The sequence below is a fragment of the Ranitomeya imitator genome, chromosome 1 (genome assembly GCF_032444005.1).
Source record: "Ranitomeya imitator isolate aRanImi1 chromosome 1, aRanImi1.pri, whole genome shotgun sequence".
Classification (NCBI taxonomy): Eukaryota; Metazoa; Chordata; class Amphibia; order Anura; family Dendrobatidae; genus Ranitomeya; species Ranitomeya imitator.
The window spans coordinates 928,480,729-928,500,830 of record NC_091282.1 but is presented as its reverse complement, the minus strand read 5'-3'; the positions used below and the strand labels follow the sequence as shown (position 1 = coordinate 928,500,830).

Sequence of the window (20,102 nt, the reverse complement as noted above, 5' to 3'; positions counted from 1 at the left end):
TGACGTTGCTGAGAACAATGTTGTCCGAGTATTACGGCACTTTTACAGACCGCTGTTGGCATTTGACAGCGGCACTTAACATGGTAACAGCCATGGGTGGATCGTGATTCCATCCGCGGCTGTTAGGGGCACATGTCTGCTGATGCCCACCTCAATGGGGGAGACCCGACATGCACCATATATGTACGGCCCATATCGTGAAGGGGTTAAGGAGTGGGTATCCTAGACTGCTAATGCCCATGCACTAAGTGCATGGGGTGAAAAACACTTGCCCCTGATGGGTATACATGTATATAAAAGAATGTTCAAGGTAGGCCTCTAAAAATTGTCAATGCAAGTATCATAAACACCCTTCAAAATTTATAGCGAGGGTAGCATGTTGATATGGTGGTGGTGGAGAAGGAGGACACAAAAAAGCTGAAATACTGAAGTGTATACCAATGTTTGGCTGGGAAGAGGTGCATGGGAATAGACCAGAAAAAAAAACACTGAATTTGAGTTTATGTTCCACTGCTGTCATCTGGTGGTGTAAAGAAGTCAATCCAGCCCTTCATTTTGATGAGTCAGCCTGTCAGCATTTTCAGTTGACAGGCAGATGCACCTATCAGTTATAATACACCTGGTGGCTCTAAAAACCCACTCTGACACAATGCTAGCGGCAGGGCAGGCCAGGACCTCAAAGGCATAGAGAGACAGTTCATTCCACGTGTCTTGCTTGGATTTCCAATAGTTGTAAGGCACAGAGGATTCACAGGGTACCCCGTGCATCAGGGCCAGGGTGCTGGGAGGGTCTGAGAAAACTGTCCCAGACCTTTGAGAGTGTTCCTCTGTCTTTTTTGCATCTGGTGTGTCTCCCTAGTCTCCACTTCCTTGGTTGTCTAACTGTGACCTCTGTTGCCAGCATTGTCACGTGGGATTTTTTTAATAATTCTTCAACTTGGGCCTTTTTGTACTGCAACGTTTTATTAGACCTCTCCGCCATGAGAAGAAGAGATGTAAAGTTCTCCTTAAAGCATGGGTCTAGAAGGGTAACCAATCAATAATTAGTGTTGGCCAAAATATGTAGAACGTGAGGGTCATGGGAAAGACAGTGGAACGTGAACTCAGCCATGTATGGCAGACTACCAACAGCTTACACTTCCCTGTCCCCACCAAAAGGACAATGGTCCATGTTGTTTTCCAAGTCCTTCTCCCTCTCCTCTTCAGGCCATACACGCTGATGAGACGGGATGAAGGTGGTGAGGGTAGTACCTTATGAAGAGTAGACAACGAGCTCCTGTTCCTCCTCCTCATTATCACCCAATCCACGTTGAGAAGATGAGATGAGGTTGGGCTGTGTAGCATCACCCAGTATAGTTTCTTGCTTCATCCAAACTTGCTCTGCCTGCAAAGCCTCATGTTTTTTGTGATCAGCGAATGTTTTAATAGCCAGAGAAGCAGGATGGTGACGCTGATTATGGTGTAATTGCCGCTTACCATCTTGGTTGAGTTTGAGTCCAAAAAGTTTTGGAGAACAGCACAGATGTTAGACATCCATGCCCACTCATCAGCTCTAATATGCAGAGGCTGACCGGAATACCGACGGGCATGGTGTAGCTGATATTCAACTACTGCTCTCTGCTGCTCACAAAGCCTTGCCAACATATATAACATTGAGTTCCAACGCGTGTTGACATCCCACATCAGTCGGTGTGATGGAAACGCTGCAGCACTGCTAGGGTGGCGACAGCTGTAGCTGACTTGATGAAATGGACACAAAAGTGGCATACTTTCACATGTAGCTCATGCAGATCTGGGTAGGTTTTGAGTAAATGCTGAACCATTATGTTGAGCACGTGGGCCAGTCATGGTGCGTGTGCAAGGATGCCAAGCTTCAGAGCCACCACCAGGTTACAGACATTGTCACACACGACCATGCCTGATTATAGGTTATGGGGTGAGAACCACATATCAGTCTGGTCTGTTAGACGTTTCAACAACTCTGGAGGTGTGCGGTTTGTCACCTAAGCAGATTATCCTCAGCAGAGCCTGTTGCCCCTTGGCTGAGGCAGTCCTGCAGTGCTTCCAGCTTGAGACTGATGTTCATATTTATGGAATGGAGGAGGAGGAGGAGGTGCCAAAAATGCTGTAGAAAGTGGGAGCAACCCTGATTGAACCAGAACCCTCATGTCCAGATGTCGGTGGTTAAGTGGACCTTCCAAGTCACTGCATTGTTCAGGGCACGGCTGATGTTATGGGACATGTGCTTGTGTAAGACAGGGATGGCAGACCAGGAGAAATAGTGGCAGCTGGGGACCGACTACTGAGGGATGGCTGCCAACATGAGGTTGCAGAAAGGTTTTGTCTCCAGAAGCCTAAATAGCAACATTTCCAGGGCAAGCAGTCTGGAAATTTGGCCATTTAGTATTGTAGCCTGTGGGTGGGTGGCTGCATATTTACGCTTATGTTCCAAGGACTGGGGTATGGACAACTGAACGCTGTGCTGGGACAAGGAGATAGTTGCTGACGGTGGTTGCAAGTGTGCAAACACAGGTACAGGGTGGGAGTCATCTTCGCCTATATCATGGACAAGGGACTGGTGAGCCCATAGAATAGAGGAAGAGTCAGTGGTGTCACTCGCAGTTTCAGGACCCTGGCATTCAGCCAAAGTAGTCAAGTGCTTTGCTTGCGTTTACCTGAGCATGCTGGTGGTGGACAGGGTGGTAGTTGTGCTGCCCCTGCTGATGCTGGTATGGCAGATGTTGCAAATTGCCTTTTTTTATTAATTAGACTGTCTTTCAAAAAAGCGTCAGACTCGTGAACACATAACCCTTGGCTTGGAAACTTAACCCATGTTGCAGCTCTGGGGAAACTGCCTGCCTTGTGTCTCTGGCCGCCACACTAAATTTAAAAAAAGAAAATGGGGTCTCTTCTATTCTTGATAACCAGAACAGCAAAACTGACAGCTGTGGGCTGAAACCCCTCAAAAATAATGTGGGGGGATCCTCTATATTTAATAACCAGCAAATTCTAAACAGACAGCTGGGGGATGCTGTTAATAGCCTAGGAAAGGGCCAAGATTATTGTCCCCCTCCCACACTAAAAATATCAACTTAGCCTCATAGAAATGTTGCATTAACAAGATGCACCAAATCTAGCACTTAGCCTCACTCTTCCCACATGTCGTGGTGCGGTGGCAAGTGGGGTAATATTTGTAAGGTTGATGTCAGCTTTGTATTGTCAACTGACATCAAGCCCAAGGGTTAGAGATGGAGACACGTCTATAAGACACCCCCATTATTAACCCCATAGTTAAATTGTAAAAAAGACACAGCCAGAATAAAATATTTTATTTGAAAGAAAGACACGACTCCTTTTTTTTTAAAAAAAAATAAAAATAAAAGAGCACAGTTATACTCACCTTATGCCTAATCCTAATCCAAATTCACCTGAATAGGGTCTGGGTTCGGCTACTATTCTGGTACCCGAATCAGACAATTTTTGATGTTTGTCCGAACTTGCTGGACCCAAACATCCATGGGTTCGCCCATCACTACTTCTTGCTCACTTTCCTACTTTCTTTCTGTCTTACTGTCTCACTGTTTCTCTCTTTCCATTTGTCTCATACTATCAGACTATGTTACCTTTGACTTTCATTAGCTGAAGTAATGGCACAATAAGAACAAGTGACAAAGCTAACTTGTTGTCAGGCTTTGTCTTACATAATCATAGCTTGCGTTTCTATTCTCGGCCACCATTATTTAGCTTATACTGACTGCATTTTCTTAACAATAGATTTCATACAGTGAAATTGCTGCTTATTTTCTGTTGTGGCTAAACATGCTTCATTTACATGGCAACTTTACATGAACACCATTGCTGCAATTGATATAAAACACTGGACCAGTGAATGGAAGATAAGCCTGCTTTTCATACAGTAAAGAAATTGCCATCAGCAGGGTTAATGAATAATGTGTGTAAGAGCTTTTAATAGTTGCATAAATTCCATTAGAATTCACCTTAACCTTTTTTTTTTCCCCCCTCAGAATACCCATTTGGAAAACTTCCAGTTTTAGAAATTGATGGAACTGTGTACTATCAAAGCCTTGCCATTGGGAGATTTCTAGCCAAAAAAGCAGGTAATATAATTTACTATGCATATATATGGTTGTGTATGGTGGTCAAGGGTCATAGAAGTAGCGGCAATTGCACTCGGGGGCTGTGTGGATCCAAAAGTTCCTCTACGACATAGGAAGACATCAAGGTTTCACCCGTGGCTTTGTTAGAGACTTTACATTGGGACAGAGGGGTTTTAAGTCACATCTCTGATGTCACGCTGGAAAATGACACAAGGAAAATGCGCAGACTACAATGTAACAAGTGGGTGTAAAATGTAAAAAATTAGTTTAACCTTGAAACTGGTGAAGTAGAAACACAGCTCTAAAGTCAGAAGTAGCAAAGGCGTAAGGAAACGGGAAAGTGAAAAGAGCACCGGAGAGATTTCTGCACTTTACCATCTTTACTTAAGCATTAAAATACGCTGATGGGAAAATCTGTCTCTGATGGACAGAAAAGGGTTTGGAAGACTTGATATATACCGAGAAAAGGAAGTGATTTTGGATTTAGTTTCATGAGAGGTCAAATATATTTTTGCTCACGTTTCTGTGGAGAACTTTTAGCACATAATGCTAAACATTTGTGATTGGAAAATATAAAGGATTAGTGTATAGCTGACCATTAATTTGATCTGTCACCAGATTCCACAATAAAAACTGCATACATTATTGAATTAATCTCTCGGACCTTATGAGGCTGGTGTACTTACTCTGAAAATGCAGAATGGCTGTAAATATTGATATTAAAATAGGAATTTTATGAATCCATATAGAGAATGACAAAACTCAGGAGTCCAAGTGTATTACATTTCCAGCCCCCCATTCCTATTGACATCTGCAGCTTGTACAGCGACAGCAGGGAGAAGGGACATTGAGGAGCTGTTAATCAGGTTATGCGGATGGGAAATTAGGTATATATTTCAATAACAATTTTGCAACCATTCTGAAATGGAATACTAAAGTAAGTACTTCAGCCTCATCTGTTTTAAGAGATGTTTCATTATGTATGCACCTTATATTTTGACATCTGGTAACAGATCCTTTTCATGTATATGTGTATGTATGTATATATATATATATGTGTGTGTGTGTGTGTGTGTGTGTGTGTGTGTGTGTGTGTGTGTGTGTGTGTGTGTGTGTATCTGAGATCATACAGAACATGTACCCCATAAGATCACCATATAATCACTGATATACAATTGTTATATTCATTTTATTGATCAGAAAGCTAGTTATTTAGTTATTTTTCATTTTTAGTTATTTAGATTTCTGGTTATATTAGATTTGACTATGAGACCTGACAGTTTGGCTACCCCTTTTAACAATGTTTTTGCCCACTGATCTGCAAATTCATTTTGTAATCTGTATTAAGCATAGACATGCAATGTACTATTAGGCACAAATCATAGGTAAAAGTTAAGAATTTCATAGAACCTTTATCACCTATTGCTAGTATGACTGTCCAGGATCAATGAAGTGGGTAAATCTTACTATTACCACCATAGAAACAGATGTTCCAGAATAGATGAGTACAAATGACCTAGATAACTTACAATACTGTTTTTCCATGAACCTCAGTAAAGTATTTAATGTAAGCTACTGACAATTTAGCTACCCCAAATAACTAAAGCAATTGTTACCATCCACCTCTCGTGTCTCCCCTTTTCCTCAGTTTGTAAGCTTGTGAGCAGGGCCCTCATTCCTCTTGGAATCTATTTTGAACTGTGATTTCTGTTATGCTGTAATGTTTATTGTCTGTACAAATCCCCTCTATAATTTGTAAAGCGCTGCGGAATATGTTGGCGCTATATCAATAAAATTATTATTATTATTATTACCCCCATTATACTTTTTTATCCATTGACCTGCAAATTCATTTTGTAATCTGCATTAGACATTGACATGCAATTTAGTGTAACCCCCAACCAATACTTACAGTTGAAGTCCAGAAATATTTGGACAGTGACAAATTTTGGCATTTTAGATGTGTAATAAAACCCAATCAAAATACAGTTATGTAATCAATATCGGCTTAAAGTGCAGACTCTCAGCTTTAATTTGAGGGTACTCACATCCTAGCTTAAGTAAGGGTTTAGAAATTACAGCTCTTTAATATGTAGCTGTCTCTTTTTCAAAGGACCAAATGTAATTGGACAATTATCTCAAAAGCTCTTTAATGGGCTTTCCCTCATTAAGGCTAGGTTCACATTGCGTTAGTGGCTGTCCGTTAACGGACTCCGTTACATGGCGCAATTGTCGCAATTAACGCTATGTAACGGATCCGTTAGCGCACCCATTGACTGCAACGTGCTAACGGATCCCTAACGCATCACAAACATATGCCATTTTTGGCATGCGTCTGCGATGTGCCGTTAGTTTCGGACGGACCTCGAACGCTGCTTGCAGCGTTCAGGGTCCGTTCTTCGCTAGCGCAGATCGGGCATCTGTGCTAGCGGGATTGCCGAATGCAATCCCTTTTTGGACATTGCGTTAGCGTAATCCGTTAGTGCAATCCGTTTAGCGGATAAGCTAATGCAATGTGAACCTAGCTTAATCGATTATCAATTAAGCAAGTAAAAGGTCTGATTCCAGAGGGCATTTGCATTTGAAAGCTGTTGCTCTGAACCCACAACATGCAATCAAATAAGCTCTCAATAGAAGTGAAACCGAAAGGACATCATTAGGCAGATAAAAAGAAGAAATCTATCAGAGAGAAATCAGAAATGTTAGGAGTGGCCAAATCAACTGTTTAAAGTGCATTCTGCAAAAAAAAGAGCTCTTGTGAGCTTGGGATCTCAAAAAAGCCAGGAAGTCCATGGAAGATAACAGCGGTGGATGATCACAGAATCATTTCCATGATGAAGAAAAACCCCTTCACAATATTCACCCACTTGAAGAACATGCTCCAGGAAGTAGGTGTTGAAGTGTTTAAGTATATCATAAAGAAAATACTTCAAGAGAGCAAATACAGACGGTTCATCATAATGTCCGTACCATTATTCAGCCTTAAAAATAGAAAGGCCAGGTTAAAGTGTGCCGAAAAACATCTAAAGAAGCAGACCCAGTTTTGGAAAAGCTTTCTTTGGACAGATATAACTAAGATCAACATGTACTAGAATGATGGGAAGAAGAAAGTATGGAGAAGGCTTGGAATGGCTCATGATCCTAAGCACATCACATCTTCTGTAAAACATGGTGAAGGCAGTGTGATGGCTTGGGCATGCATGGCTTCTAATGGCACTTAGTCACTAGTGTTCATGATGATGTGACTGAAAACAGAAGCAGCTGGATACATTCTGAAGTGTACAGGGCTATACCTTCTGCTCAGATTCAACCACATGCAGCAGAGTTGATTGGATGGCACTTCACAGTACAGATAGTCAATGACCCCAAACATACTGCAAAAGCAACCCAGGAGTTATTTAAGGCAAAGAAGTGGGATATTCTGCAATGGTTGAGTCAAGCACTGGATCTCAACCTCATCCAGTATGCATTTCATGCTAAGGTAGAAAGATCAACAAGCAACATCTGAAGTCAGCTGCAGTAAAGGCCTGGCAAAGCATCACAAAAGGAGGAGACCCAGCCTTTGGTAACGTCCATGGCTTCCAGACTTCAAACAGTTATTGCCTGCAAAGGATTCTCTACAAAATTAACAATGAACATTTTATTTATGGCAAAGTTAATCTGCCCAATTACTTTAGAGTCCCTGAAATGAGGAGGCTTTGTAGAAAAATGTACAACCAAGCGAAAAAATTACCTAGCTTTTTTAACCCCTTCCCGACCTTTGACGCATACGCTGCGTCATGAAAGTCGGTGCCATTCCGACCCATGACGCAGCATATGCGTCATGGAAAGATCGCGTCCCTGCAGATCGGGTGAAAGGGTTAACTCCCATTTCACCCGATCTGCAGGGACAGGGGGAGTGGTAGTTTAGCAGAGGGGGGGTGGCTTCACCCCCTCGTGGCTACGATCGCTCTGATTGGCTGTTGAAAGTGAAACTGCCAATCAGAGCGATTTGTAATATTTCACCTAAAAAAATGGTGAAATATTACAATCCAGCCATGGCCGATGCTGCAATATCATCGGCCATGGCTGGACACACTAATGTGCACCCACCCCACCCCTCCGATCGCCTCCCAGCCCCCCGATCTGTGGTCCGCTCCCCTCGGTCCTGTGCTCCGCTCCCCCGTCCTCCTGCCCGCTCCCCCCATGCTCCAATCACACCCCCCGTGCTCCAATCAAACCCCCCCGCACTCCGATCCCCCCCGCACAGCGATCCCCCCGCACAGCGATCCCCCCCCGTGCTCCGATCCACCCGCCCGCACAGCGATCCCCCACTCCGTGCTCCAATCCACCCCCCGTGTTCCGATCCACTCCCCCGTGCTCCGACGCCCCCCCCCCGTGCCCTGATCTCCCCCCCTTATACTTACCTGGCCTCCTGGGGACCGTCTGTCTTCTTTCCTGGGCGCCGCCATCTTCCAAAATGGCGGGCGCATGTGCAGTGCGCCCGCCGAATCTGTCGGCCGGCAGATTCGTTCCAGAGTGAATTTTGATCACTGAGATATAACCTATCTCAGTGATCAAAATAAAAAAAAGTAAATGACCCCCCCCCCTTTGTCACCCCCATAGGTAGGGACAATAAAAAAAATATTTTTTTTTTCCACTAAGGTTGGGGTAAGAACTAGGGTTAGGGTTAGGGGTAGGGTTAGGGTTAGGGGTAGGGTTAGGGTTAGGGGTAGGGTTAGGGGTAGGGTTAGGGGTAGGGTTTCGGTATGTGCACACGTATTCTGGTCCTCTGCGGATTTTTCCGCTGCGGATTTGATAAATCCGCAGTGCTAAACCGCTGCGGATTTATGGCGGATTTACCGCGTTTTTTCTGCGCATTTCAATGCGGTTTTACAACAGCGATTTTCTATTTGAGCAGTTGTAAAACCGCTGCGGAATCCGCAGAAAGAAGTGACATGCTGCGGAATGTAAACCGCTGCGTTTCCGTGCAGTTTTTCTGCAGCATGTGTACAGCGATTTTTGTTTCCCATAGGTTTGCATTGAACTGTAAACTCATGGGAAACTGCTGCGGATCCGCAGCGTTTTCCGCAGCGTGTGCACATACCTTTAGAATTAGGCTATGTGCACACGGTGCGGATTGGCCGCTGCGGATCCGCAGCGGATTGGCCGCTGCGGATTCGCAGCAGTGTTCCATCAGGTTTACAGTACCATGTAAACATATGGAAAGCCAAATCCGCTGTGCCCATGGTGCGGAAAATACCGCGCGGGAACGCTGCGTTGTATTTTCCGCAGCATGTCAATTCTTTGTGCGGATTCCGCAGCGTTTTACACCTGTTCCTCAATAGGAATCCGCAGGTGAAATCCGGACAAAAAACACTGGAAATCCGCGGTAAATCCGCAGGTAAAATGCAGTGCCTTTTACCCGTGGATTTTTCAAAAATGGTGCTGAAAAATCTCATACGAATCCGCAACGTGGGCACATAGCCTTAGGGCTAGGGTTGGGTTGGAATTAGGGTTGTGGTTAGGGGTGTGTTGGGGTTACGGGTGTGTTGGGGTTAGGGTTGTGATTAGGGTTATGGCTACAGTTGGGATTAGAGTTAGGGGTGTGTTGGGGTTAGTGTTGGAGTTAGAATTGAGGGGTTTCCACTGTTTAGGCACATCATGGGGTCTCCAAACGCAACATGGCGCCACCATTGATTCCAGCCAATCTTGTATTCAAAAAGTCAAATGGTGCTCCCTCAATTCCGAGCCCCGACGTGTGCCCAAACAGTGGTTTACCCCCACATATGGGGTACCAGCATACTCAGGACAAACTGCGCAACAATTACTGGGGTCCAATTTCTCCTGTTACCCTTGAGAAAATAAAAAATTGCTTGCTAAAACATCATTTTTGAGGAAAGAAAAATGATTTTTTATTTTCACGGCTCTGTGTTGTAAACGTCTGTGAAGCACTTGGGGGTTCAAAGTGTTCACCACATATCTAGATAAGTTCCTTGGGGGGTCTAGTTTCCAAAATGGGGTCACTTGTGGGGGGTTTCTACTGATTAGGCACACCAGGGGCTCTGGAAACGCAACATGACGTCCGCAGACCATTCCATCAAAGTCTGCATTTCAAAAGTCACTACTTCCCTTCTGAGCCCCGACGTGTGCCCAAACAGTGGTTTACCCCCACACATGGGGTATCAGCGTACTCAGGAGAAACTGGACAACAACTTTTGGGGTCGAATTTCTCCTGTAACCTTTAAGAAAATAAAAAATTCTGGGCTAAAAAATTATTTTTGAGGAAAGAAAACGTATTTATTATTTTCACGGCTCTGTGTTATAAACTTTTGTAAAGCACTTGGGGGTTGAAAGTGCTCACCACATATCTAGATAAGTTCCTTTGGGGGTCTAGTTTCCAAAATGGGGTCACTTGTGTGGGGTTTCTACTGTTTAGGCACACCAGGGGCTCTGCAAACGCAATGTGACGCCCGCAGACCATTCCATCAAAGTCTGCATTTCAAAAGTCACTACTTCCCTTCTGAGCCCCCACGTGTGCCCAAACAGTGGTTTACCCCCACACATGGGGTATTAGCGTACTCAGGAGAAACTGGACAACAATATTTGTGGTCCAATTTCTCCTGTAACCCTTGGGAAAATAAAAAATTCTGGGCTAAAAAATTATTTTTGAGGAAAGAAAACGTATTTATTATTTTCATTGCTCTGTGTTATGAACTTCTGTGAAGCATTTGGGGGTTCAAAGTGCTCACCTCACATCTAGATAAGTTCCTTTCGGGGTCTAGTTTCCAAAATGGGGTCACTTGTGGTGGGTTTCTACTGTTTAGCCACATCAGGGGCTCTGCAAACGCAACGTGACGCCCGCAAAGCATTCCATCAAAGTCTGCATTTCAAAACGTCACTACTTCACTTCCGAGCCCCAGCATGTGCCTAAACAGTGGTTTACCCCCACATATTGGGTATCAGCGTACTCAGGAGAAACTGGACAACAACTTTTGGGGTCAAATTTCTCCTGTTACCCTTGGGAAAATAAAAAATTGCGGGCTAAAAAATCATTTTTGAGAAAAGAATTTTTATTTTTTATTTTCATGGCTCTGCGTTATAAACTTCTGTGAAGCACTTGAGGGTTCAAAGTGCTCACCACACATCTAGATTAGTTCCTTTGGGGGTCTAGTTTCCAAAATGGGGTCATTTGTGGGGGATCTCTAATGTTTAGGCACACAGGGGCTCTCCAAACGCGACATGGTGTCCGCTAATGATTGGAGCTAATTTTCCATTTAAAAAGCCAAATGGCGTGCCTTCCCTTCTGAGCCCTGCCGTGCGCCCAAACAGTGGTTTACCCCCACATTTGGGGTATCTGCATACTCAGGACAAACTGAACAACAACACTTGTGGTCCAATTTCTCCTATTACCATTGGCAAAATAGGAAATTCCAGGCTAAAAAATCATTTTTGAGAAAAGAAAAATTATTTTTTATTTTCTTGGCCCTGCATTATAAACTTCTGTGAAGCACCTGGGGGTTTAAAGTGCTCAGTATGCATCTAGATAAGTTCCTTGGGGGGTCTAGTTTCCAAAATGGGGTCACTTGTGGGGGAGCTCCATTGCATAGGCACACAGGGGCTCTCCAAATACGACATGGTGTCCGCTAACAAATGGAGCTAATTTTCCATTCAAAAAGTCAAAAGGCGCGCCTTCCCTTCTGAGCCCTGCCGTGTGCCCAAACAGTGGTTTACCCCCACATATGAGGTATCGGCGTACTCGGGAGAAATTGCTCAACAAATTTGAGGATCCATTTTATCCTATTGCCCATGTGAAAATGAAAAAATTGAGGTGAAAATAAATTTTTTGTGAAAAAAAGTACTTTTTCATTTTTACGGATCAATTTGTGAAGCACCTGAGGGTTTAAAGTGCTCACTAGGCATCTAGATAAGTTCCTTGGGGGGTCCAGTTTCCAAAATGGGGTCACTTGTTGGGGAGCTCCAATGTTTAAGCACACAGGGTCTCTCCAAACGCGACATGGTGTCCGCTAACGATGGAGATAATTTTTCATTCAAAAAGTCAAATGGCGCTCCTTCCCTTCCGAGCCTTACCATGTGCCCAAACAGTGGTTTACCCCCACATGTGAGGTATCGGTGTGCTCAGGAGAAATTGCCAAACAAATTTTAGGATCCATTTTATCCTGTTGTCCATGTGAAAATGAAAAAATTGAGGCTAAAAGAATTTTTTTTGTGAAAAAATAGTACTTTTTCATTTTTACAGATCAATTTGTGAAGCAGCTGGGGGTTTAAAGGGCTCACTATGCATCTAGATAAGTTCCTTGGGGCGTCTAGTTTCCAAAATGGGGTCACTTGTGGGGGAGCTCCAATTTTTAGGCACACGGGGGCTCTCCAAACTTGACATGGTGTCCGCTAAAGAGTGCAGCCAATTTTTCATTCAAAAAGTCAAATGGCGCTCCTTCCCTTCCAAGCCCTGCCGTGCGCCCAAACAGTGTTTTACCCCCACATATGAGGTATCAGCGTATTCAGGACAAATTGGACAACAACTTTCGTGGTTCAGTTTCTCCTTTTACCATTGGGAAAATACAAAAATTGTTGCTGAAAAATCATTTTTGTGACTAAAAAGTTAAATGTTCATTTTTTCCTTCCATGTTGCTTCTGCTGCTGTGAAGCACCTGAAGGGTTAATAAACTTCTTGAATGTGGTTTTGAGTACCTTGAGGGGTGCAGTTTTTAGAATGGTGTCACTTTGGGGTATTTTCAGCCATATAGACCCCTCAAACTGACTTCAAATGTGAGGTGGTCCCTAAAAAAAATGGTTTTGTAAATTTCGTTGTAAAAATGAGAAATCGCTGGTCAAATTTTAACCCTTATAACTTCCTAGCAAACAAAAATTTTGTTTCCAAAATTGTGCTGATGTAAAGTAGACGTGTGGGAAATGTTATTTATTAACTATTTTCTGTCACATACCTCTCTGGTTTAACAGAATAAAAATTCAAAATGTGAAAATTGCGAAATTTTCAAAATTTTCGCCAAATTTCCGTTTTTATCACAAATAAACACAGAATTTATTGACCTAATTTTACCACTAACATGAAGCCCAATATGTCACGAAAAAACAATCTCAGAACCGCTAGGATCCATTGAAGCGTTCCTGAGTTATTACCTCATAAAGGGACACTGGTCAGAATTGCAAAAAACAGCAAGGTCTTTAAGGTCAAAATAGGTCATGAAGGGGTTAAATGGCACTTCTACAATTAATTATTTACCTATAAATATAGAGAAGCAAATGCAAAGTGTTTTTTTTAAAGTACAAAATATCTTTATTAAACAATTGCTTACATAAAATTACAACATCAATGGGAAACACAAATTGCAAAACAGATCTGCAAATACAGGGAAATGTATACTTGGGATGTGTTAACCCCTTTCTGAAATATGACGTACTATCCCGTCGAGGTGGTATGGACCCGTATGACCACTGACGGGATAGTGTGTAATCACCGATCAGCCACGCTCATGGGGGGCGCGCAGCTGATTGGGGCCGGCTGTCAGCTGACTATCGCAGCTGACATCTAGCACTATGTGCCAGGAGCGGTCACGGCACATTAACCCCCGGAACACTCGGATCAAACATGATCGCAGCGTTCCGGCGGCATAGGGAAGCATCGCGCAGGGAGGGGGCTTCCTGCATGCTTCTCTGAGACCCACGGATCGCGTTACTCCGGGGGTCTCCTACCTCCTCCTCCCTGCAGTGCCTGTGAGATCGCTGATCTGACACAGTGCACTGCAAAGTGTCAGATCAGTGATCTGACACTTTATAGTCATGTCCCCCGCTGGGGCAATGTATACAAGTAAAAAAAAATATTTAGAAGTGTAAAAAAAAAAAAAAACCTAAATAAAGAAAAAAAAATTGTTCCAATAAATACATTTCTATATCTAAATAAAAAAAACAATAAAAGTAAACATATTTAGCATTCCCGAGTCCGTAACGACCCGACCTATAAAACTGTCCCACTAATTAACCCCTTCAGTGAACACCGTGAAAAATGTGGAATAACACGCGATCAAAAAGAGGGATATAAAAAAGCATGGTACCGCTGAAAATGTCATCTTGTCCCGCAAAAAGCGAGCCACCATACAGCGTCATAAGCGAAAAAATAAAACTAATAATAATCTTTATTTTTATATAGCGTTAATATATTCCGCAGCACTTTACAGTTTGCACACATTATCATCACTGTCCCCGATGGGGCTCACAATCTAAATTCCCTATCAGTATGTCTTTGGAAAGTGGGAGGAAACTGGAGTACCCGGAGGAAACACGGGGAGAACATACCAACTCCTTGCAGATGTTGTCCAAGGTGGGATTAGAACCCAGGACTCCAGCGCTGCAAAGCTGCAGTGCAACCAACTGAGTGGTTTTAAAAAAGTTCTAGTCCTCAGAATAAAGCGATGTAAAAATAATAATTTTTTATATAAAATAATTTTTATCGTATAAAAGCGGCAAAACATAAAAAATGATATAAATGAGGTATCGCTGTAATCGTACTGACCCGAAAAATTAAACTGGTTTATAAATTTTACCAAAAGTGGAATGGTATAAACACCCCCCCCCCAAAAAAGAAATTCATGAATTGCTGGTTTTTGGTCATTCTGCCTCACAAAAATCGGAATAAAAAGCGATCAAAAAATGTCATGTGCCCGAAAATGGTACCAATAAATTCAACTCGTCCCGCAAAAAACAAGACCTCAAATGACTCTGTGGATCAAAATATGGTAAAATTATAGCTACTATAAATAGTAAATCAAACCCCCCTTCATCACCCCGTTAGTTAGGGAAAAATAATAAAATTAAAAAATGTATTTATTTCTATTTTTCGGTTAGGGTTAGGATAGGGGCTAAAGTTAGGGATAGGGCTAAGGTTAGGGTTGGGGCTAAAGTTAGGGTTAGGGCTAAAGTTAGGGTTAGGGGTGGAGCTAAATTTAAGGTTAGGGCTAAAGTTAGGGATGGGGCTAAAGTTAGGGATAGGGTTTGGATTACATTTACGGTTGGATTAGGGTTAGGGGTGTGTCAGGGTTAGGGGTGTGGTTAGGGTTATGGTCAGGATTAGGGGTGTGTTGGAGTTAGGGGTGTGGTTAGAATTGGGATTAGGGTTAGGGGTGTGTTGGAGTTAGGGGTATGGTTGGGATTAGGGGCATGTTCGGGTTAGGGGTGTGGTTAGAGTTATGTTAGGGTTGGGAATAGGGATAGGGGTGTGTTAGGGTTTCAGTTAGAATTGGGGGGTTTCCACTGTTTAGTCACATCACCTTTTGGGGTCCAATTTCTTTTGTAAAAAATTGGGGGCGAAAAGATCATTTTTGTGAAAAAATATGATTTTTTTTATTTTTACGGCTCTACATTATAAACTTCTGTGAAGCACTTGGTGGGTCAAGGTGCTCACCACACATCTAGATAAGTTCCTTAGGGGGTCTACTTTCCAAAATGGTGTCACTTGTGGGGTTTCAATGTTTAGGCACATCAGGGGCTCTCCAAACGTGACATGGCATCCTCTCTCAATTCCAATTTTGCATTGAAAAGTCAAATGGCGCTCCTTCCCTTCCGAGCTCTGCCATGCGCCCAAACAGTGTTTTACCCTCACATATGGGGTATCAGCATACTCAGGAGAAATTGCATAACAACTTTTGGGGTCCAATTTCTCCTGTTACCCTTGGTAAAATAAAACAAATTGGAGCTGAAGTAAATTTTTTGTGAAAAAAAGTTAAATGTTCATTTTTTGTTAAACATTCCAAAAATTCCTTTGAAACACTTGAAGGGTTAATAAACCTCTTGAATGTGGTTTTGAGCACCTTGAGGAGTGCAGTTTTTAGAATGGTGTCACACTTGGTTATTTTCTATCATATTGACCCCTCAAAATGACTTCAAATGAGATGTGGTCCCTAAAAAAAATGGTGTTGTAAAAATGAAAAATTGCTGGTCAACTTTTAACCCTTATAACTCCCTAACAAAAAAAATTTGGGTTCCAAAACTGTTCTGATGTAAAGTAGACATGTGGGAAATGTTACTTATTAAGTATTTTGTGTGATATATCTCTGATTTAAGGGCATAAACATTCAAATTTGGAAAATTGCAAAATGTTCAAAATTTTTGCCAAATTTCCTTTTTTTTCACAAATAAATGCAGGTACTATCAAAGAAATTTTACCACTGTCATGAAGTACAATATGTCACGAGAAAACAATGTCAGAATAATCAGGATCCGTTGAAGCGTTCCAGAGTTATAACCTCATAAAGGGACAGTGGTCAGAATTATAAAAATTGGCCCGGTCATTAAAGGGAAGGTGCCGCAATTTTGTTTTTGTATTAAAAATAATTGTTTACATAAACAATTATTTTTAATACAAAATTATTTTTTTTAACTTTAATATCTTTTTTATTATTAATTATTTTTGCAGCCACTGGGCGCCGCCATTTTGCTTTGCAGCAGTGTAAGAGTCCCAGCACGACACTTACACTGTGCAAATTACGGCTGCCCTGGACATAGGAGGCTGCGGTCGGGAGGCGACCCATTAGCTACAATTATAAGCTCAGCTTCTCTCTGCTCTGATGTGGCCACGCCCCCTGGGCGGTCTCCACATCACAGCAGAGGCAGGAGATCGGCGCCATCTTGCTTCAGCCTACAGTGGAGTATATCTGTGAGCTCCACTGTGACTGAGAGCTGTGCTGTTAGAGGGGCAGCTCCATCTGTCTCCCCTCACACTCAGCGGCGTTCCCTGTCCTCTGCTGCCTGGTGTGTGGCTGTAATCCCTTGAGAGGGTGAAGGAGTGCTGCCATCTGATGTCCTCTATCAGGAGCTGCAGAGAGGTAACAGAGGGGGATGGGAGGCTCTGTGCTGCTCGACCTCACTGTAGCTCCTCACAGGACATCAGACCGTGCATCTATCACTACACTGTGCTGAGCCAAGTATCTAATCCTCTCCTGTGTAATACTGTCTGCTGGCCCCTGTATCTAATCCTCTCCTGTGTGATACTGTGCTGAGCCATGTATCTAATCCTCTCCTGTGTGATACTGTCTGCTGAGAAGTGTATCTAATCCTCTCCTGTGTGATACTGTCTGCTGAGAAGTGTATCTAATCCTATCCTGTGTGATACTGTCTGCTGAGCCATGTATCTAATCCTCTCCTGTGTGATATTATACTGAGCCGTGTATCTAATCCTATACTGTGTGATATTATGCTGAGCCGTGTATCTAATCCTATACTGTGTGATATTATACTGAGCCGTGTATCTAATCCTATACTGTGTGATATTATACTGAGCCGTGTATCTAATCCTATACTGTGTGATATTATACTGAGCCATGTATCTAATCCTCTCCTGTGTGATATTATACTGAGCCGTGTATCTAATCCTATACTGTGTGATATTATGCTGAGCCGTGTATCTAATCCTCTCCTGTGTGATACTGTCTGCTGAGCCGTGTATCTAATCATCTCCTGTGTGATAGTCTGCTGAGCCGTGTATCTAATCCTCTCCTGTGATATTATGCTGAGCCGTGTATCTAATCCTCTCCTGTGATATTATGCTGAGCCGTGTATCTAATCCTATCCTGTGTGATATTATGCTGAGCCATGCATCTAATCCTCTCCTGTGTGATACTATGCTGAGCCATGCATCTAATCCTCTCCTGTGTGATACTATGCTGAGCCATGCATCTAATCCTATACTGTGTGATATTATGCTGAGCCGTGTATCTAATCTTCTCCTGTGTGATACTGTCTGCTGAGCCGTGTATCTAATCATCTCCTGTGTGATACTGTCTGCTGAGCCGTGTATCTAATCCTCTCCTGTGATATTATGCTGAGCCGTGTATCTAATCCTCTCCTGTGATATTATGCTGAGCCGTGTATCTAATCCTCTCCTGTGTGATACTGTCTGCTGAGAAGTGTATCTAATCCTATCCTGTGTGATACTGTCTGCTGAGCCATGTATCTAATCCTCTCCTGTGTGATATTATACTGAGCCGTGTATCTAATCCTATACTGTGTGATATTATGCTGAGCCGTGTATCTAATCCTCTCCTGTGTGATACTGTCTGCTGAGCCGTGTATCTAATCATCTCCTGTGTGATAGTCTGCTGAGCCGTGTATCTAATCCTCTCCTGTGATATTATGCTGAGCCGTGTATCTAATCCTCTCCTGTGATATTATGCTGAGCCGTGTATCTAATCCTATCCTGTGTGATATTATGCTGAGCCATGCATCTAATCCTCTCCTGTGTGATACTATGCTGAGCCATGCATCTAATCCTCTCCTGTGTGATACTATGCTGAGCCATGCATCTAATCCTATACTGTGTGATATTATGCTGAGCCGTGTATCTAATCTTCTCCTGTGTGATACTGTCTGCTGAGCCGTGTATCTAATCATCTCCTGTGTGATACTGTCTGCTGAGCCGTGTATCTAATCCTCTCCTGTGATATTATGCTGAGCCGTGTATCTAATCCTCTCCTGTGATATTATGCTAAGCCGTGTATCTAATCCTATACTGTGTGATACTGTCTGCTGAGCCATGTATCTAATCCTCTCCTGTGATGATATGCTGAGCCGTGTATCTAATCCTATCCTGTGTGATATTATGCTGAGCCATGCATCTAATCCTCTCCTGTGTGATACTATGCTGAGCCATGCATCTAATCCTATACTGTGTGATATTATGCTGAGCCGTGTATCTAATCTTCTGTGTGATACTGTCTGCTGGGCCATGTATCTAATCCTCTCCTGTGTGATACTGTCTGCTGAGCCGTGTATCTAATCCTCTCCTGTGTGATATTATGCTGAGCCATGTATCTAATCCTCTCCTGTGTAATACTGTCTGCTGAGCCGTGTATCTAATCCTCTCCTGTGTGATATTATGCTGAGCCGTGTATCTAATCCTCTCCTGTGTAATACTGTCTGCTGAGCCGTGTATCTAATCCTATACTGTGTGATATTATGCTGAGCCGTGTATCTAATCCTCTCCTGTGTGATACTGTCTGCTGAGCCGTGTATCTAATCCTATCCTATGTGAAACTGTCTGCTGAGCTGTGTATCTAATCCTATACTGTGTGATATGCTGAGCCGTGTATCTAATCCTCTCCTGTGTGATACTGTCTGGTGAACCGTGTATCTAATCCTCTCCTATGCACTCCTCTCCCCCCTGCATGTCTTTCCCCATTGCACACACAACTCAATGTGTGCGATAACAGGAGCTGCGGGCGTCATGCTGTGTAATGGCATTACGTGAGATCTATATGACGGTATTATGTGATCTGTATGGTGGTATTATGCTTGATCAGTATTGTGAGAATTATATGGCGGTATTGTGAAAACACTGGCAGTATTATGTGTGATCTATATGGCAGTATGTGAACACTGGTGGTATGTGTGATCTATATGGCGGTATGTGAGAACACTGGTGGTATTGTGTGATCTATATGGCGGTATTATGTGAGAACACTGGCAGTATTATGTGTGATCTATATGGCGGTATTATGTGAGAACACTGGCAGTATTATGTGTGATCTATATGGCGGTATGTGAGAACACTGGTGGTATTGTGTGAGAACACTGGCAGTATTATGTGTGATCTATATGGCGGTATTATGTGAGAACACTATGGCAGTATTATCTTCAGAAAGCGGACCCATTCTATGGTGGTTTTGGCTGAGCACCTGCACGCGGGTCTGGGGTAATAGAGGGTAAAGCATGACCTCCAGTTAGGTGTAGTCAGGGGAAGGCTGGTGAGGTAGCTGAAGAGATGGGTCTCATTTTTATTGTTACTATATGGCTACATTTCCTTCCCAGCGTCACCCCAGACTGCGCCTGTCGCCTCGCTTTCACACATGGACAGGATGGAGAAGACAGGATCTGAGGAGGGGAATGGGGTCTGCATGCAAAGTCTGGATCAGAACAGGCCATCAATCCGCAGAAATGTTTCCTGGATTTCTGTGGAGCAGACGGTCCATCCAT

At 43.1% G+C, this 20,102-nt stretch overlaps 1 protein-coding gene across 1 annotated transcript in view; it reads left to right on the top strand.

Annotated features, from left to right (window-relative positions):
• The window catches only part of HPGDS (hematopoietic prostaglandin D synthase), a 152,679-nt gene that overhangs the window by 116,279 nt on the left and 16,298 nt on the right, over nucleotides 1-20,102 (top strand). Inside the window, exon 3 of the mRNA XM_069743579.1 lies at nucleotides 4,026-4,118. Coding sequence (XP_069599680.1) covers nucleotides 4,026-4,118 — 93 coding nt within the window. The remainder of the gene's footprint in view (nucleotides 1-4,025; nucleotides 4,119-20,102) is intronic.